At 37.1% G+C, this 24,015-nt stretch overlaps 1 protein-coding gene across 7 annotated transcripts in view; it reads right to left on the bottom strand.

The window, feature by feature from the left end:
- Positions 1-24,015, bottom strand: part of LOC140510017 (transmembrane 4 L6 family member 4-like) — a 61,809-nt gene that overhangs the window by 17,110 nt on the left and 20,684 nt on the right. For all 7 annotated transcript variants that reach the window (XM_072618275.1, XM_072618274.1, XM_072618276.1 and 4 more), the window contains exon 5: positions 9,975-10,111. In XM_072618275.1, coding sequence (XP_072474376.1) covers positions 9,975-10,111 — 137 coding nt within the window. The remainder of the gene's footprint in view (positions 1-9,974; positions 10,112-24,015) is intronic.

Raw genomic sequence — 24,015 nt, 5'->3', positions numbered from 1 at the left:
AGCAAAATCTTACGATTTGAAAAATAGCTTGCCATGGCAATTCTGTTTACAGTTATGGCTATCCTTTCCATAAATGGCATGAATTCTCCACCAAAGAATTCTCTAACACAATCTTGTGCAGACCCCAAAGTGGTCTGGTCAATTTGACGTGATTGTTGTAACCAAGATTTCATTATTACTATTGAGAATTTCTTACTGAAATTCCATTTGCTGATTCATTCAGATGGGCAAATTCTCTGTGGTTGTCTTAATTCTTTTGCCTAGAGCAATTTTCTTCCTCTTGCTTTAGGCTAGGCCACTGAGAGATTAGGTACTTGAGAGACAAGCCTTGAACCCATGTCTTCTAGATTCCAAGGCCAGTCCTCTATCTGCTAGAACAGGGGTGAGGAACCTGTGGCTTCAAGGCCACATGTGGCCCTCTAGGACCTCAAGTGTGGCCCTTTGACCGAATCAAAACAAATAGAACAAATCTTTTTGATAAAAGGATTTGTTCTGTAAAATTTGGACTTGGTCAAAAGGCCACACCCAAGGACCTAAAAGGCTCCATCTGTCCTTGAAGTTACAGGTTCCCCACCTCTACACTAGACGATGCTGCCTCTTGTCACTGATAGGTTCCAATAACTTAAAGGTTATTTATATACATATACATACACATACATATATATGCATGTATATTATATATGTATGTGTATACATATAATATACATACCATATGTGTATACATCCAATATACATATACAAGTATACACACACATGAGTATATATACATATGTACGTGTATATGTATATACACATATGTATAATGTATATAATTATGTATATATATCTCATCATTTATTTTTACCAACAAAACGTCATCAGCATGGTGGCATTGTTGATGGTGTCCTGAAGCTGGATTCAGGTTAAAATCCAGCCTTTGACACTCACCAGTGGTATGCTCTCATAGTCTCTTAGTCTCAGATATACTTAACAAATTGACAATTGTTAGGGGCCAGACAAACACTTTGCCAAAGTATCAGGCTAATTCAAGCAATGCAATGAGAAGTTGCTTAGTAGCAGATAGGTCAAATCGCCTTTCTTTCATCTTTTTTTTTAATTTTAGAGGAGTTTTTCAGCCATGGATATATATACAGCCTTGGGAGAAGTGGACATCCCAAAGGATACAGACAGAATTGGAAGATCTTCTATTGTCTGGTTTCAGTCAGGAAGGATGGGGTTGACTTGGCTATGTTGGAGCTCTTTCTTGGTAAGCACAGGGTGGGGGAGAGGAAACAATAAGTATCTATACAGAGCTTACTAAGTGCTGGGCAATGTGCTATGCATTTTTTTTTTTTTACAAATATTTCATTTCAAAATTCAGAGATTTCCAAATTCAGAGAATTCCAAATTCCAAGATTATTTTAAAAAATCTTTAAAAAAGATAATGCATTATATTCATTCCTCTCTAAAATAAAATTTGGATTAAAAGAGATGGTTGACTAGATATAAAGTGATTTTTTCCTTAAAGGAGAAATCAATAACTACAGCATACATCCAGGAGAATGAAAAGCCCTTGAGGACAAGGTCTGTTTAGTTTTCATCTATGTATCCCAAGGACTTGTCCAAGTGCCTTGCACACACAGTAGGCTCTTAATAAATGCTTGTTGAATTGTCAGAAAGCAAAAGTATTCCTCCTGCCTCCCAAATTAAACCTCCATATATCATTGGTTCAATTATCATAGTCCCTTCTCTGCTGCAGAGGACATCCTCTATTTTAGGACGTTTCTTCCCCTTCATCATTTCAGGTCCTCTTTCTAGATTTAGCTACCAAATGAAGATAATGTCTGCCATTGCTTAGCACAAGGCAATAGACTAATCTCATATTCCACCATGAAAGAAGTCACAGGATCTAACAGCCCTGAGAAGAGGAAGCAGCTACTCAGTAAGTCCATGACTTCCAACACTTGGAGGACTCCGCCATCCTCTTGTTGGACTTTGTGCCATATTGTTTTCCCCTCATATTGCCATAAATTTAGAGTTGGAAGGAATCTCAAATATTATCTGGTCCAGTCCTTTCATCTTACAGATGATGAATTAAGACATAGACAGGTTAAGAGGTCTGTCCAAAGTTCCACAGATCATAAATGGTAGAGCCAATATTTGGAATTAGGACAGAGCACGTACCTATTTTGCAAAAACAAATAAATTGGCAAACAAACCAATGAATGAGTCAATAAAGTAATTAAAATAAATTTCATTTTCAAAATTTGAGAACATTGCAATTGATATGACAAAGAACAAGAATGGATCTTGGCAATCATCCTATCTAACTGCCTCATTTTAACTGATGGCAACACTGAGGTCCAGAGAGTTTGTGAGACCACATAAATTAGTATGTGTTCAAGCCAAGATTCACACATCCAGGATGCACTGTGAAACACTCACCATAATGACTCTTTTGATTCAAGACAGTGGAGAGTGTCACAGAGAAAAGAGTGCCTCTTGGAGACCTTCCATCAAGTCCAATCTCCCTATGTTCAAGGGAGGGTCAAGGAACTTCCTCAAGATCATACAGCAGGTGAATGAATCATGAGAAAGGTGAAGATTCTCCATTACCCACACGGAATCTTTTTTCTGTTCACAATTTAATTACTTTACTGGAATAAACTGGACAAATCTAAGAGTTCAAAGGGATTTTTTTTTGGGAATACTGTGTATATAAAATGTAGCACCAGGGAGTTTCTTTCAGAAATCGGGCCTTTTTCCTTTGTCGTAGCACAGCTTGCTAGACAAAGAGGCCAATCCTAACTCCTAGTACTCAATTCTATAAAGTTGGTGAGGAAAACACCTCTTAAAGGATAGCTTTGGGATAACAAGAAAGGTTAGCCTTTTGTTTCACAAAAATGCCAAGTATTATATTTTATCAATCTTTAATATAATTATTTTAAATTATTTTTATTAATTTCAAAATAATTTATTATCAATATGTATCAATGCTCAGCTTTTATTAATATTTAGACTTATTAATAATATTGAATGAATTTGTGATTTTATCAGTGTGGGAACTCCATCCACCAATGTAGATCCCAATAAAAATAATAATGATCATAGTAATAATAAAAATCACCTGTAATTTACAGTTTCAAAGAGTTATCTGGAGCTCAGAGGAGGTTATATGAAGTACCCATGTTCTCACTGCTAGTGTCAGATATGGGAAGGGAATTCAGATCTTCCTGTCTTCAAACTTACCACTCTATCTATCTATCTATCTATCTATCTATCTATCTATCTATCTATCATCTCTCTATCTCTCTATCTATCTATCTATCTATCTATCTATCTATCTATCTATCCATCTATGCCATGTTGTCTCTGATTATTAACTGCAGCTTACATGTATGCATATATATGACACACATATAATATATACACACAGATACTGCCAAGTTATGTTATTATTATTCTCTTTAGGAAGAAACTGAGGTGCAGAGCACTTGTATGTCACCCAGGATGAATCTAGGCAGTATTGAGGCTGGGATTACAAACAAAGCCTCTTGACTGAGATGCAAATTCAGGGTATTTTGAACTACTCTAGAGGGGTCAAATACCTGGCCCTAGGTAGCATTCTGACATAAAATATAGTTGGAAAAATATTTCACAAAATAAGTTAAAATACAATAGAACATAGATGATAATATGTGCCAATATGGGGCCAGTAGGGGTTTAATGACCCCATTTCTGTTTGAGTTAAATGCCACTGCATGGCACCATAGAGGTTACATATTTCCAATGAAATCCCATGCTATCTCTGCTTATTTCCTCTGGCTGCATTCAAAGGAAGAAGAAAATGCAAATAGTGCAAACTACCAGGGCTTCATAGACTCAAAGGCTATTAGCAAGTGGTGGTTCACCTAAGGATTCATGTAGGAGTTGTAATGAGCAAATTTTATTATTATTATTTTATTTGTTTTTAGTGTTCTACAATCACTTCCATATATTTTAGATTTTTTCCCCCTCCCTTCCCACTCCCGTCCTGAGACTGCATACAGTTTTAAATAGGTTCTATACATACATTTCTATTAAATACATTTTCACTTTAGTCATGTTGCATAGAAGAATTAAAATGAACAGGAGAAATCATAAAACAAACAAAAAATAATACAAAAGAAAATGATCTGCTTCATTCTGTGATCAAATTCCATAGTTCTTTGTCTGGATGTGGAAGACATTTTGCCTTAAGAGACCATTGGGAAGAGGGGAAGAGCCAAGATGGCAGAGTAGAAAGACAGACCTGTAGAAGCTCCCCCACATAGCCCATTAAATACCTGTAAAAACTGACTCTAAACAAATTCTAGAGCAGCAGAAGCCACAAAATGACAGAGTGAAAGAGATTTCTAGCCTAAGACAGCCTGCAAGGCTGACAGGAAAGGTCTATCACACCAGGTACAGAGTGAAGCACAGCCCAGCGTGGGCTGCATGGCAGGGACAGGACCTGGAACATGCTTCAGGGTGCCACTGGTACTAGCAGTTCCCAGATTGCTCAACCCACAAACTGCACAGACAGCTTCAAATGTCAGTGAGAAAGCTGTGTGAAGACCCAGGAGAAGGAAAAGCAATCTGGACTGCCAGCAGTAGCCACTGCAGAGTCAGTGTCCATTTTTGGAGCTCTCTGTCTAAAGCCCCTGGGGGAATTGTGCTGATGATCTGAATCTCAGCCCTGAGCCAGGCCCTGGGCAAGGAGGAGCACTGGCGTGGTGGAGCTGGAGGCGATTGTGGAGAGGGAATTCTAGTACTGCAGATTCTGGGTGGAAAAGCTTTTGGCTGCTCCCAGACCAGAGCACAGGCCAGGAGAGGAGTAAACTCCTCTCCCTTGATTGTGTGACCTTGGAGGAACTGAAAACTTACAGGTCCCCACAGTATACCCTCCTCCTCTTAACAAAGGACTCAAAAGTGAAGCAACTAGCTGGGAAAATACCCAAAAAAGGGAAAAAAATAAGATTAAGGAAGGTTACTTTCTTGGTGAACAGGTATTTTCTTCCATCCTTTCTGATGAGGAAGAGTAATGCATACCATCCGAGGAAGTCAAGGCTTCCAGAACCTCCAAAATAAATATGCAATGGTCTCAGGCCATGGAAGAGCTCAAAAAGGATTTTGAAAATCAAGTAAGAGAGGTGGAGAAACAATTGAGAACATAAATGAGAGCAATGCAAGAAAATCATAAAAAGTGAGTCAACAGCTTGCTAAAGGAGACCCAAAAAATGCTGAAGAAAATAATACCTTTAAAAATAGACTAACTCAATTGGCAAAAGAGGTCCAAAAAGTCAATGAGGAGAAGAATGCTTTAAAAAGCAGAATTAGTCAAATGCAAAAGGAGGTTCAAAAGCTCACTGAAGAAAATAATTCTTTAAAAATTAGAATGGAGCAGATGGAAGCTAATGACTTTATGAGAAACCAAGAAATTACAAAACAAAACCAAAAGAATGAAAAAATAGAAGATAATGTGAAATATCTCATTGGAAAAGCAACTGACCTGGAAAATAGATCCAGGAGAGAAGATTTAAAAATTATGGCACTATCTGAAAGCCATGATCAAAAAAAAAGCCTAGATATCATCTTTCATGAAGTTATCACAGAAAACTGCTCTGATATTCTAGAACCAGAGGCCAAAATAAATATCAAAAGAATCCACTGATCACCTCCTCAAAGAGATCAAAAAGGAGAAACTCCCAGGAATATTGTAGCCAAATTCCAGAGTTCCCAGGCCAAGGAGAAAATATTGCAAGCAGTTAGACAGAAACAATTTGAGTATTGTGGAAATACAGTCAGGATAACAAAAGATCTAGCATCTTCTACTTTAAGGGATTAGAGGGCTTGGAACATGATATTCCAGAAGTCAAAGGAACTAGGATTATAACCAAGAATCACCTACCCAGCAAAACTGAGTATAATACTTCAGGGGAAAAATGGTCATTCAATGAAATAGAGGATTTTCAAGCATTCTTGGGGAGAGGATCAGAACTGAATAGAAAATTTGACTTTCAAACACAAGAATCAAGAGAAGCATGAAAAGGCAAACAGGAAAGACAAATCATAAGGGACTTTCTAAAGTTGAACTGTTTACATTCCTACATGGAAAGATAATATTTGTAACTCTTGAGACTTTTCTCAGTATTTGGGTAGTTGGAGGGATTATACACACACATATGTATACATATGTGCGTGTGTGTGTGTGTAGAGAGAGAGAGAGAGAGAGACAAAGAGCATAGGGTGAGTTGAATAAGAAGGGATATCTAAAAAATAAAATTAAGGGGTGAAAGAGGAATATATTTGGAGGAGAAAGGGAGGAATGGCATGGAGCAAATTACCTCTCATAAAAGACACAAGAGAAAGTTTTTTCCATGGAGGAGAAAAGGGAGGAGGTAAGAGGGAAAAAGTGAAGCTTACTCTCATCACATTTGGCTAAAGGAGGGAACAACATGCTCACTCAATTTGGTATGAAAATCTATCTTACACTACAGGAAAGTAGGGAAGAAGGGGACAAGTGGGGTGGGAGGGATGATAGAACAGAGAGCAAATGGGAGGAGGCAAGAGTGAGGAGTAAACACTTTTGGGGAGGGACAAGGTCAAAAGAGAGAATAGAATAAAAGGGGGGGCAGGATAGGATGGAGGGAAATATAGTTAGTCTTGCACAACATGACTATTATGGAACTCTTTTGCAGAACTGTTCATATATAGCCTATTAAATTGCTTGTCTTCTCAGTGGGGATGGGTGGGGAGGGAGGAAGATAGAGAAATTAGAACTCAAAGTTTTAGAAACAAATGTTGAGAATTGTTTTTGCATACAACTGGGAAATAAGAAATATGGGTAACGGAGTATAGAAATCTATCTTTCCCTACAAAAAAAGAAAGAAGATGAGGATAAGGGAAAGGAGGGGTGTGATAGAAAGGAGGGCATATTGAGAGAAGAGGTCATCAGAATGCAAGGCATTGTGGAGTGGGGAGAGGAGAGAGATGGGGAGAAAATTTGGAACTCAAAATTTTGTGGAAATGAATGTTGAAAACTAAAAATAAATAAATAAACATTAAAAAAGGAGAATACTGGGAATTATTTTAAGTCCTTGCATTGCAATGAAGTACTAAGTCTACCAGAAAAATTTCTCACACACTGTGGTTGTTGCTGTGTACACAGTTCTCTTGGTTCTGCTCCATTCACTCAGCTTCAGTTCATATAAATCTTTCCAGGCCTCTCTGAAATCTTCCTGTTCATCATTTCTTATAGCACAATAGTATTCCATTACATTCATATACCACAATTTATTCAATCATTCCCCAATTGATGGGCATCCCTTTGATTTCCAGTTTTTGGACACCACAAAGAGAGCAGGTATAAATATATTTGTACATATGGAACACTTTCCCATTTTTATGATGTCTTGGGGATACAGTCCTAGAAGCAATATTGCTGGTCAAAGGGTATGCACATTTTTGTAGCCATTTTGGCATAGTTCCAAACTGCTCTCCAGAACGATTGGATGAGCTCACATTGAGCGAACTTTTGAAGGAAATAAAGTTTTCTAAAAGGCAGAGGTGTGCATGACAGGTAGGGAAAACAGACATCACATTCATTTTTATAATATTTCACTTTTTCCTATTACATATATAGACAATTTTAATATTCATTTTTTAAAATAAAATTTTGAGTTCCAAATTTTATCCTCCCCCTTCCTTCCTACTCCTAAAACAGCAAGCAATTTGATATAAGAAACAAAAGGGGTAAAAATAAAGTGAAAATAATATGGTTCAATATGCATTCAGAGTGCACCAGTTTTTTCTCTGAATGTAGATAGAATTTTCTATCGTGAGTGTTTTGGAATTGTCTTGGATCATTGTGTTGCTGAGAATAGCTAAGTAAATCATGGTTGAGCATTGCAAAATTTTGCTGTTACTGTGTACAGTAAACTTCTGGTTCTACTCACTTCACTTTCATGTAAGTGTTTCCGGGTTTTTCTGAAATCCACTTGTTCATCATTTCTTATAGCACAATAGCATTCCATTACATTTGTATACCACAGTTTGTTCAGCCATTTCCCATTGATGGGCATCCTCTCAATTTCCAATTTTTGCCACCACAAAAAGAGCTGTTATAAATATTTTTGTACATATAGATCTTTTCCCCTTTTTATGATCTCTTTGGGATATAGACCTAGTAGTGATGTTGCTGGATCAAAAAGCATGTACAGCTTGATCGCCCTTTGGGCATAGTTCCAAATTGCTCTCCAGAATGTTTGGATCAGTTCGCAATTCCACCAACAGACAGCATAATCATTTTAAGGTGAAGAAGAATTAAATAACTCTAATTTTTCCTAAGTTATTTACATAGCTAACAAGTGGCAAATGTAGAATTTGAACTTGGATGTCTTGAGTCTGGGTCCTGAACTTTTATCATTGCATCTTATTCCTTCTGAAAGGGGAAGGAGTGTGTGTGTGTGTGTGTGAGTGGGTGCATGTGTACACGTGTGCTTGTGGATCTGAGAGAGAAAGACAGAGGGAGAGGGAGAGGGGGAGAGAGAGAGAGAGAGAGAGAGACAGAGACAGAGACAGAGACAGAGAGACAGAGAGAGAGAGAGAGAAACTTTAGGATCTTTTGGAGCAGAACAAAGGAAAATGTGTGTATGTGTGTATTACCTGTGTGTATGTGTGTATTACTTGTGTAATAGCTAAAAACTCAACACTTTATAAGTGTCTAAACTTATCATTGATCAGAGAAGAACAACTAATGTCAAATCTTTCTAAAATAAAAAGGAAGCTTAGACTGGTATCACTAATAAACATAAAGTGCCAATAATGGTACAATCTTTTTAATGGAGCAAAATTAATGAAAATGATGTTAGTTATCTGCCAGATTAAATGCTAGCCATTTAGCTAATCTAAAATAAGACCATTCTTTGTAACCTGATACAAGAGGATTGATCCATAATAGTCACATCCACTGGAGGGTAACTTGCAAACCCACATGACCTTTAATTAAATTTAGAAATAACAGACAAAACAATGTAAAGTCCTTCCATTCCTCCAAGGGCACTATACCTCTGTCCAAGGTTCTGAGGACACAACACAAACTCAAACTTCAGCTCAGAACTCCTGCACTCAAATGATCTGCTAAGGTGAACCTCCTTGATAGCTGGGATTACAGGCATAATTACAGGCCACAACCAACTATCCCCAGTTTTACCTATAAGGAAAATGAATCTCAAGAAGCTAAGAGACCTGCCCAGTTGTTGGTCTCATTACTAGTGCATGTCAAAGGCAAAAATTCCTTTGCAGTAACATTTCAATGCTTGCACACTTCACACAGAAATAGAACTACTACTCAAGTGGAAGAGAGCTATCATTTGCTCTGCTTTAGAAGACAATTCCAAAACACTCACGATAGAAAATTCTATCTACATTCAGAGAAAAAACTGGTGGACTCTGAATGCAGATTGAACCATACTATTTTCACTTTATTTTTACCCCTTTTGTTTCTTCTTTTCTAATATGACCAATATGAAACTTATATCAAATTGCTTGCTGTTTTAGGAGTAGGAAGGAAGGGGGAGGATAAAATTTGGAACTCAAACTTTTATTTTAAAAAATGAATATTAAAATTGTCTATATATATAATAGGAAAAAGTGAAATATTATAAAAAAATGAATGTGATGAATCTAGATTTTTAAGGTTCCTTCTACCTACAATATCATATAACAACTATTATTCCTCTTGACTCAGAGCTATTCAAGGTTACCTTGACCTTGCCAACATATGAGATTTCTGCATGACATTCCCAGAGAAAGACCATAGTTTTTCCCTATTTGCCATTTGGCCTCTCTGTCACCTAATACTGAAAAGAGCTATGTAAAACATATGATAACAGGAAAGTTGATTTTGCTCTAAAGAAAGTAACCCCCAATGATCCTTGTAGGCAGAGTGCATATGTTGCAATGTTTGTTCTTACCATTCATGGAAGGGATAGTCCCAGCGATTATCTCCTATATCACATTTGGGACCTTTTTTAATAGCAGTCCATGCTAATCCTACTCCGTATGAGGCTCCTACAACTCCCAGTACTGCATATACCATGGAGTTAAACATCTGAAAAACAAAGAAAGAAAAGTAAGTAATTTTCTCCCCTTCATGATATTGATAGGGACTTGATCTAGGATTTCATTTAGTATAATTCTTGGATGAGGAAATTCCCTCTACTAAAACAAGTTGGCATTGTCTCTACAACTGAAGACAATGGTTCTCAGTCTTACCTATAAAACAATATCTGCGAGTGTTCCCTGAGCATTAATAAGTTAAGTGACTTGTCCAGAATCTCCCAGCCAGTACAGTCAAAAGATGACCTAACTTCACAGAAAACAGTCATAGGCAGAGTAATCATTTTGATTACACTGATGGTAGCAGTGGCTTACCACTCAAGGTGATTGCCTACTTTCAAGTTTAAATGTTTTATATGCCTTCTATAGTGAGCATATGAGGAACTATAAGTTTTATTTTCCTTATTTTATAGAAGAAGGAGCTCAGACACAGAGAAGTTATATTGAAACAATTTAATTTATCACTCACCTATTAGTACAAGAATATCCTAAAGCGAGTAGAGTTGGTTGATCCTTATTTGGTGTGCATATACCAACTTTTCAAAGGCACCATTTACTACCCTTCCCCCCACAAAAAATTCTTTCTTCACCTGCATGTTGATCTAAGAAATGCCCTATTGCAACATCACCCCTCTTTTGTGTTGTTACATATTTTCTTTTGTAATAAAAAAAAGGAAAGGAAGTACATTTTCTCTTCTCTTCTTTGAAGTCAAGCTTAGTCATTATAATTTGTGTTCACTTTTGAGGCTGGCATTATTATTCTTTGATTTGCATTATTACAGTAATTGTGCATATTGTTTTCTAGTTTTGGTAACTTCATTTTGCATCAGTTCAAAAAAGTCTTCCTAGGATTTTTTGTCTTCTTCAAATTTCATCATTTCTTTCTTTAAAATATATTTTATTTTTCCTCAGTTACATGTTAAAACAATTTTTAACATTTGTTTTGTTAAGTTTTGAGTTCTAAATTTTATCCCTCTTTCCCTCCTCTCCCCCCTCCCTGAGACAGTAAGTGGTCAGATATAGGTTATACCATTTCATCATTTCTTATGGCACAGTAATTGCTCATTACTATTTCCCACTGGATAACTAGCTACTTTATTTCCGATTCTTTGCTGCTACAAAAAGTATAGCTACAAATATTTTAGTGTTTATGGAACCATTATTTTCTTATCTATTTCAGAATATATTCCTGGAAATGAGGATCTTTGAGTTTAAAGAGTAAAGACATATTGGTAACCATCTTAGCACAATTCTAATTTACTTCACAGAAATTGTAGGCCAATTTGTAGCTTCACAGACACTTTATTCATGTGATTAGAGTGCCTGTCTTTCTACAGACCCTCCAACAACGACTATTCCAATCTTTACTCATCTTTGTCAATTTGCTGGGTATGAGTTGGAAAGTCCAGGGTTGTTTTGAAATAATTATTGAATGAATTAGTGTTTAATATGGTTGCCAAAATGATTTCCCGAAAGTGCATGATACTTACTCAATAAAGCCTAATGCCTCTAGGATCAAATAATGGTTCCCATGTTGAACTTCATAAACTGGCTCCAATATTTCTTTCCAATCTATTATTTTCATTTGCGTACTCTTCAGCCAGCCAAACTGGCCTTCTTATTGTTTCTTATAGTATGCAGTCTCTTTCTCCCTGTGCCTATCCATAAATTGACTCCTATGCCCAGGATATGCTTATTTATGTTCATGATGTTTTTCTCAATAGATGAAGACCATTTTTTCTTTGTCTTTTTATCTCTAGTGTCTAGCACAGTACCTATCATGCAGCAGATGCTGAATATATGATTGTTGACTGATTGACTATTGTTTTTAATTTTTAGAACTATTTGTCCATATATTTTGATGACATCTATTGAGGAATTACCTTGGTCTTTTTTGTTAGATCCTCTATCTTAACTACTAAACTTTTATCAGAGAGATTTGATGTAAAGGTTTCCCTTCCAGTAGATAGTTTTGTTTTTCATCTTAATTTAAGTGATTTTCCCCCTTAATTTGCTTATTTATTTTTAATGTTTTCTTTTTAAATTTTGAGTTCCAGATTCTCTCCTTCCTTCCTATCCTTTCCCCAAACAACTGAGAAGTCAAACAATATGATATCAATTATACATGTAAAATCATGCAAAACATATTTCCATATTAGCTGTGTCACAAAACAAAGCAAAAGAACTCAAAACAAAGCAAGAAAATTGTATATCAATTTGTCCTCAAAGTTCATTGTTCTCTTTCTCTAGAGGTGGATAGAATGTTTTCATCATGAGTCATTTGAAATTGTTTATTGTACTGATCAGAATAGTCAAGTATTTCACAGTTGATCATCATTACAACATTGCTGTTACTATGTACAATGATCTCCTGGTTCTTCTCATTTCACTTTGTGTCACTTTATGTAGGTCTTCCTATGCTTTTCTGAAACCCTATTCCTCATCATTTCTTATAACACAATAGTATTCTATCAAAATCATATGCCACAACTTGTTCAGTCATTCCCAATTGATGAGCATCCACTCAATTTCAAATTCTTTTGCCACCACAAAAAAGGCTGGTATAAATATTTTTTTTTACTTCAGAAAAAAAAATGGAAAGACTTACCTGAATAGATACAAAGTGAAGGGAGAAGAACCAGGAAAACGTACACAGTAATGGCAATATTGTATGATGAAGAATTGTGAACGACTTAGCTATTCTCAGCAATATAACAATCCAAGACAATCTCAAAGGACTCATGATGAAAAATGCTATCTGCCTCCAGAGAAAAAACTGATGTCATTTGAATACAGACTGAAGCATATTATTTCTCTCTTCTCTCTCTCTCTCTCTCTCTCTCTCTCTCTCTCTCTCTCTCTCTCGTTTTCTTGCACAAAATGACTAATATGAAAATGTTTTACATGATTGTATACATATAAGCTATATCAAATTGCCTACTGTTCTCAGGGAAATTTGGACCTCAAAAAATACTAAAAACTGTTTTTACACATAATTGGAAAAAATAAAATATTATTTAAAACAATGTTTTTTGGTAGAAATAAGATCTTTTCTCTTTCCTTTTATCTCTTTGAGGTACAGTCCTATAAGTGGTATTGCTGGACTAAAGGGTATGCATCGTTTTATAGCCCTTTGGGTATGGCTCAAGATTGTTCTCCAGAACAGTTGGACCAATTTGCTACCCTACAAACAATTTATTATTGTATCTGTTTTCCCTCATCCCTTCCAGCATTTGTCATTTCTGATAGGTATGAAGTGATACCTCAGAGTTACTTTAATTGACTTTTTTCTATAGCGATTTAGAGAATTTTTTTATATGACTTTTATTGTTCAGTAGTTTCAGTCATATACAATTCTTCATGACCTCATTTGTGGTTTTCTTCACAAAGATACTGGAGTGGTTTTGCCATTTTCTTCTCCAGTTCGTTTTACAGATGAGGAAACTGAGGCAAACATGGTTAAGTGATTTGCCCAGGGCCACACAGCTAGCGTCTGAGACCTGATTTGAATTCAAGTCTTCCTAATTCCAGGCTTGACCTTCTCTCCATTCTACCACTTAACTGCCTTCATATGACTATAGATAGTTTTCAGCAAAAGAAATCAAAGCTGTCTTTTCATATCCTTTTACCACCATTCAACTGGAGAAGTACTCTTATTTTAATAAATTTGACTCATTTCCCTAAGTACTTGAGAAATTAGAAAATCAAATTGATTCCATTTTGAAATTGATTCTACCACCATTTTGTATTACTGCTTAAGTCACATTTCTTTGACATTCAGTTAATTTCAGAAGTTCAGTCTTCCTATAATCACTGTTCCATCTTTAAGCCAAGGAAACCTGTTATCTCTGCACCACTAGCCGTCCTTGCAAGGATGCAGGTGGATATAACCAATCAGCTTTCCCTAGCAAAAAAGAAGAAAATCTCATTCTTTCCATCAATGGAAAGCAGTTCTATTTTTATGGACTGTTCCATTTTTATCCACTTTTCCTAAGCTATAAGAAGTCTTATAAACCCTAATGAGGGGTCTTTTGACTTATTGAGGAGCTAAAGACCCCCTTTATTAGTAATTGCTAGCATTGCCAATAAATTCAATGTGCACAGAACTTTGTTGCTTCAGTTTATCTTAATTTCCATCACAACCAGTTGGCAATTATGATGGGACTGAGGAAAGGAAGCCATTCCCTAGGGCAGTCTCTCAGGGGGACTTCTGGAGAACTCAGACTTTCCATAGAGGACTGCATTGAAAGATGGATTTTCCCCTTGTTCTCAACTCTTCTGAGCCAGAGTAAAGCCCCAATACTGTTGGAGAAGTTGCAGCTTTCCTTATCTGTCTTGGTGTATTGTTTGTATCTAGCATAATTGGTGATTATAAGCAACAAATCAGAGAAATCCCCTTAAGGTCGTAAGGGCATAAGGCTCTCATTGTAGATGCCCCTTCAAGGTAAGGAGGGGTTGGGGAAGCCTGTAAACCAGAATTCTTCCCATTCTGAAAAGGGGGGTAACTAAGTATAGAACAAAATTAATCTAAAATATATAAGAAAACTCCAAAATCCATCCTGAAAAGGAACTGTTATTTGCTGTGGGAAACAAGGAAGTTCTCTTTCCACAGAGTCATGATCTAGAATGGTTAGGTAAATGTCAGAAATTATTGCACAGGCCTGATGAGCTGTTTGAGGGAAAGCCTATCAGAGAGAAGAACATAATGTCACATGGCCAGGGGACAATGGCCCAGGATATCCAAAGTTTGGAATATTATATGAAGCTTCCATTATTCTGAATGTGTTGTCATCTTTCTGGTAGCTGTGCTGGAAACAACTACCCATTCCTTCAAGGAGCATAGAAGGCCTTCCTTCCTCTGGACTCAATTTTAGTAAAATTTCCTTGATACCTCTTTGTCTGTAAAGTGTGTCTGTAACAATTTGATGCACAACATAGAGCTCAACTTGCTGACTTAGAGGAAGTGAGACAAAATTTACAGGAATAATGCTCCTGTAAATTTTTTTTTTTTTTTTACAATTCCTGTAAGTTACCTCAGACCACAACAGGGAGTTCAGAGGAATTAGGGGACAAAATTTGGTAGTGGACCAGGTAACTCAGTATATTGAGCAAAGATCAGGTCACCTTAGGAACTTGCACACCAGGTTGATCTTTTATTGATGAGGTGAAGTTTGGCATGGCAAACTTTTTGTTGGTCATGTCCCTGTCCAGGAATTTCCTTGTTAGCTCTAAGCTAAAGGGAGAACTTGGACAAAATTCCTAGAATTCAAGCAATGGCAAGAAGAGCCCCTGGGGATATAGGGACTATGCTGGTTGCTGGAGCTCAGGGACTTAGTTCCAACAGTGACACAACATTTTCCCAAGCCATCTGGTGTCAGGATAGGTTCTTGTTTGTCCCAGAAGCTGGAGTGAGTTTACTAGGCAGAAATTTAATCCTTAAAATTGACTAGGACTAGGTCTGTATTCAAATTTGAAATTGATAATGCTTTGTTAAATGTCTTGTCTGTGTGTGTATGTGAAGTGTTTCATTAAATTGTAAATGCAGCTAGTCAGCAAGGCTTCCCCATTATCTTCCTCTTTTCTCCCCCACAGCAGTTTAAGAGGAGTGAGTGGGGTAGAAAAGACAGAGAGAGGGAAGAAAAAAACTCTTTCTGCATTCAAAAACTCTGGCTAAGTTTTTGAATGCAGGCCATTCCCTACCTCACCTAAGCAGAGTTTCTTTTGTATTAGCAAGTAAAAAAAAAAGAAGAAGAAGAAAGAATGAGCCTTAGGCAGTCTGCAGTGAAAAACGGAGCTTTGATTTGATGAGATCTCAAAGTTAAAATCTGTACTTCATATTTGGATTGGGTCAATGTATCTGATACCAGACAGTGTGTTTAAAATTGCAAGTTCACTTTCAAATTTCAGTGATTTTTTTTGCAGGCATAGACTCTCTCCAGATTCTGAAGGATGCAGACAAGGAAGGTGAGTATTTAGGCAGTCAATTACTTAATCTTTTGAAACTATGAAGGTTTCTGCCTGGGGAGACTGGCAAAAATCTGTCATCATCCTTAGGTCTCTGCCTGGATCAAAAGCCTCATCTTAGAATATTGGCATATTTTAAGCTAACCTGAGGAGAACAGTATAATTTCAAACTCTTTGTAGGAAGTGATATGTTTTCCTGGTAATAACCAGGATATGAGAAGGATAGCAGAGTATCCATGTGCTCAGATCATGTGCACAAGAGGGAGGTTACTTCCTCCCTCCCAATCTGATTTAAAAGCTGGAATGAGACTGGGAGAGCTTGTCTGGTGGGCCTCTGAGAGAGGAGGGGAGACGAAAGATGGCATTTCAGCTCTTTAAGGAAGCAGAGTAAAAAATAAAAGGGAAAAGGTTATTCAGAGCTGAGAATGGCGAATATATATTCCTTCAAGGGATACCTTATGGGAAGTTATGAATAAAGTTTTCATTTAAGTAGCAAGAGTATTTGACTTAAGGAAAAAGGAGGGCTAAAATGTTTATCATTAGTGATTATACATACAGATTTGATATGATTCCTGTAAAAATCTGTCCTGGAGGAATAACAGAGCATCATTTGAGAATGCTCTTCTTATCAGGATTAAGCAGAAAGAGATATTGTTCTCTGACATTTATGATTGTAAAGTGCTTGACACAAGGATGAGCATATGGGAGATACAACATTAATCTAATATAATTGCTAAACAATTTTTAAATTTGGATTTTGTTATATATATACATATATATTAGGATTTTAAAAGGATGTGATAGAAATCTGATAATTTGAAATTCATATTTAGTTATAAATAAGTAGTGAAAATAGTAGAATTTACATTTGAAATCTTGGCTAAAAAGGCTTAATTTCTGAAGTATCTCCTTCTTACAAAGTGAGTATAATTATGGGAGAATGAACAAGTTTGTGAAACATCAGCCTATAAGGTAAACTTTTAACCTCTTTGCTTTCTTTAAGCTGGAATGGGATTCCAGTACAGAGAGTTAAAAAGTACTAACTTATGAGCTATCTTGTCTTATGGTTAACTTAATTTAATAGTTAATAGCTCAATCAAATTCGAGATGACTATATCTGAAAGGATACCAAGCCAACATTAATTTGCTATTAAAGGCTTTATGGGACTAGAATTTACATTGCCCCTCTTTTTTCTTTCATAGCAAATTTCTGTAATCAAAAAGTTATATTGAATGATTATCAGGTGACAGAATGTGCCCACGTGGTGGTAAGGAGATGAATTACTGTTCAAGGTGATGTGGAAAACGTAAATAGTTTAAATTTTTAAGTAAATTTAAATGTTGTTATATTAGGAATTACACTGTTAAATTAATGATGAATTGGTTAAGAAGCTATTACGAATTCTATGTAAGAGTTTCTTTGTTTAGAATTCTTATTGAAAAAAATGAGTATCCTTGAAAGTATATATATATACATATATTTTTATGTGTGAGTGTGACTTTCAAGCCTGTTCCATCCAAGGATGTATTAAGTATGTTAAAAAGTTTATTTCTGTTATTAAGAAGGAAGTTTTAACTAAGATTATTTCTGTTATAAATCAAGCATTTATAAACTTATGTTTGTGAAAGGAAGCTTGGTAAATGTGCAAAGGTCTTGGTTTTAGATATTTTCTTGTAATTTTTGTCAATTAGTGCCCGGGGCGACTCCCGGGCCTTCGCCTTCTACTTACCTATCCCCGGTCTTCGGACGTCTCCGGTCCCTCTCCCGGTTGGGGGAGGGCAATAAACAGGCAGAGCACCCGAAAGGAGTTGCAGTCAGCAAGCTTTATTGCGTTTCCTCTCCCCAGCTCTCATGGTCATCCCCTTTTATTATCCCCTGTCTCCTCCCCTGTACCTCCCATGGGCGGGCGAGCTCCTCCCAAGTGCCTCCCCGTGGGTGGAGCCAGCCTGTTACCAGGGCCATCCCAGTACCCCACAAGAGGGCAGGTTCGGACCCTCAGGCGTCTCACGGTCCTCACGGGGGACCCTGGTCCAGAGCTGTCCCCCAACAAATTAGGTTCAAGAGGGTTGTGTGATAAATTGTAAATGGTTTTTATGAGAAGAAAATATTTGTTGTTTAAAGAAATGTTTTGTAAAATCTTTTGTATGAATTGTATGCCATCTTGGGGAGGGAGGGGGGTCATGGAGGGTAGGCAGGGGGAAAAAATTCTAAGTTTTATGGTAGTGATTTTAGAACACTAAAAATAAATTAAATTTACATATATATGTATAAAATCTTTTGTATGATTTTTGGAAGATCTATTAAGTTTATATTTGTAAGCTAAATTGTTATGTAAAGGTTTTATGGGAATTGGAAGATAAGGGGATGCCCTTATGCTGGGTTGGTCACATTTTTTTTTCTCCACTCTGCCTGGGACCCTGGGAAAAGTGGTAAGAGGCTGCTTAGAGACTGCTGGGAGGGGAATTCAGGGAGAAGATCTTAAGGAAAAGCAGCTAGCGTTCCATTATAACACAGTCTAACTTCAATATAATCTGGAAAAGTAATTTGAGAAGGGGATTTCTAAACAAAACAAGCTTAGTAAGAAATTTGATCTCCAAAACTTAAAGTCACCTTGCTCTGCTTGAGCAGACTTTTTACCCTATGCTGTTCCTTCCCCTCCCCTGTGGGATGATGGGGAGGTAAGTTGGTGGGCCTTTGAGTCTAGAAAAACTGCCTAGATGTAAGCCTTCTCTCTCTCCCTATCCTTTTCTTCCTCTCTGCTGTGGGAAGGTATGTGAGCCTCCCCTCCCTCCCTAACCCTTTCTTTCCCTGCATTTGGGGGTCATTCTCCAAATACTTGGGAAGTCTTGGAGGTGCCTTTTGGACCTGATCTCTCAGATCCCGTTAGAGCAGAAAGTTAGTTACAAAGCTGTCTCACACTTGTCCTGACACTCCCAGGCTCTGGGTCCAGTGGTTGGAGGCCATGGACCCTGGCAAACCTTCCAAAGCCCTATCTGGAAGTGTAAGTCCTATTCTTTCAATCTTTTGTCACTAGGGAATTGGGAAAACTGTGGGTGTCTCCTTCCCTCTGCACCCCAATACTCTGTCTCCATGTTCATGCCTGCAAGATCGCCCTTTTCTCCTGGCCTGCTGGTCACTAGATTCTTGTAGCTGGACTCAGCAGGACTTCCCTAAGAGTTGCCCTAAGTTAGCAAAAAATCATGAATTTATGGATAATAACCAACTTGGTTTCCATAAATCCCAATCTTTAAGGTTTTCAGCTAATTTATTTTATGAAAGTTTAGTCATTATCCCTTTTAGCCTCAGCATGAATTGTGAGCTTTTTTTGGAAAAGGAAATATTTTTGACAAAAAAATATTTTGCAAATCTTTTTGTGTGTGTGTGATTCTAAAGGCCTACTAAATTTCCATTTGCAGACTAATTTGCTGTGATAACTTGATATTGATAACAATTATAACCAAACCTACTATGAATTTTCTAAGTTTCACTCCTAGGTTTGTTGTGTCCTTGGATCAGCCTTAAATAGGTGCTTTCAGAGAAACAGTCACTTTTTTTTTTCATGTTTCAGCTATCCTAAGAAACTCTCTTGTGAATGTCAGTCTGAAAGGTTCAATGCTCCACTAAATTTTTAAGGGATAAACATAGAATCGAAAAGTTAGAATCTTGCCAGATTCTGGAGGTTTTGTCATTGATCATTAAGGGATTCTGAAACACCTCCTACAATCCTAGTCACTCCAATCTCTTGAGTCAAGAGGGTTTCTCATTATTACTGCAACCTCTCTTCCCAGATCATATTAAGAAAAGAGAGTTTCACCCTTTTCCTGCCACGTGCAAATTCACCTTCCCCCAACTGGAAAAAGAAAGGAGAGGGAAGGGGCAGCAGCTACAGCCTGGAAGTATTGAGGTTCAGCACATAGCCGCAGACCTGGGGAGAAGGTGAAGGGGGATGGGTCAAGATAAAGAAGCCAGTCTGTCACTGTCTGCACTTGTTAAGACAGCCCATCCTTCTGTCAATAATTTTTATATGATATAGAAATGCAATTGATGTCATCTGAAATTTATTGTTCATGTTTACAGCTAAGACAATTTAGTTATCACTTAAGAAAATCACAAGTTTGCTGTTTATAGTTTTAATGCTAAAACCTAAAGCTGGTATACTGTATGTGTATGTATAGAAAGGAGCAGTCCTCAGATTAGTCAAAAGTACAGCCCCAGCAGCTCCAAGGAGCTTGTTTGAGCCATGGAATTCCTAAAGAAGGAACTTGTTTTGGTGAGAATTTGAAAATGTATAGAAATGATCTCCAGTGATTGGCTTTTAGGACAATTTTAAGATCTAAGATGTAAGTCCTGGTAATATTTTTGATTAGTGAAACCATATAATGAAAACCTCTGGGACCATTACTAATTGTGTTCTACTACTCAGAGAGGAATATAACTTTACAGGCAAAAGTTTGCCTCAGGGGACAATTGTGTCCTCAGCCTAGGATGGGATCCTTCTGGCTCAGTTTGCCCATTATGTTCCTCTGAGAAGGAATATTTTCCCCCTTGGCTATTTCTGAGTCTAGTTATAAGGTGGAGATGATACCTAATTAGGTCCTTGCTTTTCATCTTCATAATCAAAGCAGATAGTTTAAGATATAAGCACAATGCAAGTAGTGAAATCTTGCTGTTTTCAATTAATTGGGTAAAGTCTTGTGAAAGATAAAATCCCTGAAACAAAACACTCTTTCTGAATGTTATGGGAATAATTAGATAAAGAAAAGGAAATTAAAAGTATAAATGTGATATTGAATCATTGTTCCAAAGAACAAGACTAGGATTTAAAGTTAACTGTAATGGTATGAATTATTGAGGTTGGGGTTGCTTGGGACCCAAAAGCAGTGACATGCTGGGTCCTGCTCAAATGAATTCAACCTAAGCTTTATTTCAACTAAAGAAGGTCAAAGTTTGTTAAAGTTTCTCAATATTGGGTGGACTTTTAGGAAATCTGAGCATTTGTAATGCTAAAACAAGATGTATCTTGTCTACAGAGGGATTCTGGGGAAGGACTTCAGGGGTGACCCCAGATGGTCTGGGGGGTTCCCAGGGATGGTCTTGGTGGGAGTGGCCAATAACCTGGAGATCTGTATTAATAGGATCAAGGGTGGGAAATAGAACAGAGATTTGGGCATGGTGATGGGGAAAAGCTGATGAGTCTCAGGAGAGCCAGCTCAAGTGGGAAAATCCAAGGAGCTCTCAAGGTGAGGTTTTCCAGGGACCTGTTAGACAAATGGGACTAAAACTCTTTTGGGGTAAAGGACAAAAGTCCCAACTTGAAGTAAAGTCTTTGCATATTACAATGACCAGTTGGGTAAGTATAATTGACTGAAATCAAATTACTGAAACTAAATCAAAGACATTTTCAGTTTGGGGAAAAGAATTTCAGTTTCAGTTTCTTAGAGGCAGGTAACCACTGGTAATATTTTGCATTGATGAACAAGTTAAATGTTTCTGTTTAGGTTTGAATTCATTTCATGAATATAAGTTGAGGTTAGTGTTCGAACTTATCATATGTATAACTCATTCTTTTAGACTGAGCATGGTTAGAAAGGGATAGAGAAGCTTGGGAAGCAGATGTAAATCTGTTAGAGCAATAACTTAAAGGTTTTAATGATGAATTTGATTTTATGATTGTTATTTAATCAGAAACTAGAACATGCATAGAAAGGCACGCAAGCTACTTAAGACTTGCTTTCTTTTAAGATTTTCCTTAGCCAATGCGAAATTATAGTCATATCTGAAACTGATTATTGGAGCTTGCTATTTTTACGATTTTATGGGACTATTAACTGACTGTTCTGATGAGTCTAACTCCAGATGTGGATAGTAAGAAAGGCAATCTGAATCACTGATCCATGATGTCAGCTAGCCTGTGAGATGCTATTATGATCTGCAAAAAGGTGATCTCATGGGAAGGTCGGGAGAGTGGCTGTTCAGCCTGAACTGAGGTAGGATTCTCCTGACTCAATTTCCCCGCTGACACTTGGCAGACTTTAAACCTGGCTGGATGCCAGTTGGCAATCTACTCCTGCCTGGAATTGACATGAAATTAGGGAGATGTTGTTTCCCTGAAATGTCCCTACTCTTGGTGGCAATTTCCTACAATGAAAAGTTTTGTAAGCTTAATACCAGATCTATTAAATAATAGGTTGTTGGTAGGGGAACATCTGAGGTTAAGTCCAAAATTAAGCTATTAGGCTTAGGACAATAAGTTAGAGTCCTTTAATTCTAAGTAATAGAATGGAGAGATTCAGGTCAAGGGTCTGTGAGGTTAGGACACATAGTTATCATTATTTTTGTCTCACTTGGTCAATGTTAAAAGAAAAATGCTTTAAAGTCTATATTGTAAATGCTTTAAAAGAAGCATCATGTGACCAGGAGTTGAAATTGTTTTATGATGTGATATGTATTGTATTAAAAATGGTTACTTATTGTATTTATGTATGAAATCTCATCCTCCAGATTGGGGAAATGAATAGTGAATTAATGTAAAATGTAAAACCTGGGTTCTAATGTGAATGTCCTAAACATGACCAAAATTCGCCAAAGTTTCAACTTTGATTTGTAAGAGTGATAAGACTATGAAGCTTGGGAATGGTAATCTAAAATTGCATTAAGGTCAGTTTTGTAGAAGAGTGGGCCTCTGGATTTCTATAAGAAGATAAAGGGAGGAAGATGCTGAGATGCTGGGCTGGAGACTATTTGAAGGAGCATCCAGACCAGAAAACTGCATCAGGTGATGTTTCTCCCCAGACTGCTATATGAGATGGAACTTCTAAAAGGACAATTAGTTGATTTGTCTTTTTCTTCTGAGTCTCTGTATCTGCACTTATAACAGGGGACTGTCCCTTTATAATTTGTCAATGAGTCGATCAACTTTGCCTCTCTCCCATATTCATACAAAGGGGAGAAAGGTGAAGGAAAAAATTCATAGGGGAGAGCAAGTGAGGAGGTACTGATTGGATTCAGGTATAGAAACAGAAATTTTAATAAAGAGAAAAAGGGGGGAGTGTGTGAGAAATAAGGAAGTTCTGCTTCCACAAAGTCATGACCTTAGAGTACCTCTAAGAAAATTGCACTGAAATTCTTTTTCCCCAAACTGAAGATATCTCTGATTTAGTTTAACTATAAGTGTATCCCAGCCTTAGTCTATGGGATATTTCTTTTCCTTTATCTAATTATTCCCATACCATTCAGAAAGAATGTTCTATTCAGGAATTTTATTCTTTCATGTGATTATGACCATCCATTCAGATTGAAAACAGTAAGATTTCACATACTTGCATTATGCTCACACTTTTCACTGACTACTTGCTTTGATTACAGAGACTTGCCATAAAAAAGGAAAAACTAGGATCTGATTGTTTAGCCTTCCACACACAGTAGCACATCCACCTGATAGCCAGAATCAGGAATAGTCATGAGGGAAACATTCCTTTTCAAAGGGAAGCCTCCAACTGTAACAGCCACATTCTCTCTGAGTAGCTAATGGCATCTTCCTCAGACAGTGGGTTATTTTACATCAGATAGTAAGTCTCACTAATCAAAACTTTACCAGGACTCACATCTTAAACTTTAAATTTGTTCTAAAAGCCAACCACCAGACATCATTTTTGTTCTCTTCAACAGCCAGTTTTGGAGGTCAGCTGATTTCTGACCCTGCAGCAGCCTGAGTAATATTTCCAGGTATTCGAGCCTCAGGAGCCCTTATTTTAACTGCTTCTCTTCCCCTTTCCTTTCCTTTTGCCAAGTGGGGAAAGGTAAAGCTCTCTTCTTAATTGAACTGGGATAAATAGAAAGACCCTGGGACTATTTGCAGTCCACTTGAACTCCCCAAATATTGGGATCTCACCTAGAAATTTCAGAAAATTCATAGTAGGTTTGAATATAAA

This window comes from Notamacropus eugenii, chromosome 6 (assembly GCF_028372415.1).
Source record: "Notamacropus eugenii isolate mMacEug1 chromosome 6, mMacEug1.pri_v2, whole genome shotgun sequence".
In the NCBI taxonomy this organism is placed as follows: domain Eukaryota; kingdom Metazoa; phylum Chordata; class Mammalia; order Diprotodontia; family Macropodidae; genus Notamacropus; species Notamacropus eugenii.
The sequence above is the reverse complement of the archived record's forward strand: the minus strand, read 5'-3'. Positions and strand labels throughout refer to the sequence as shown.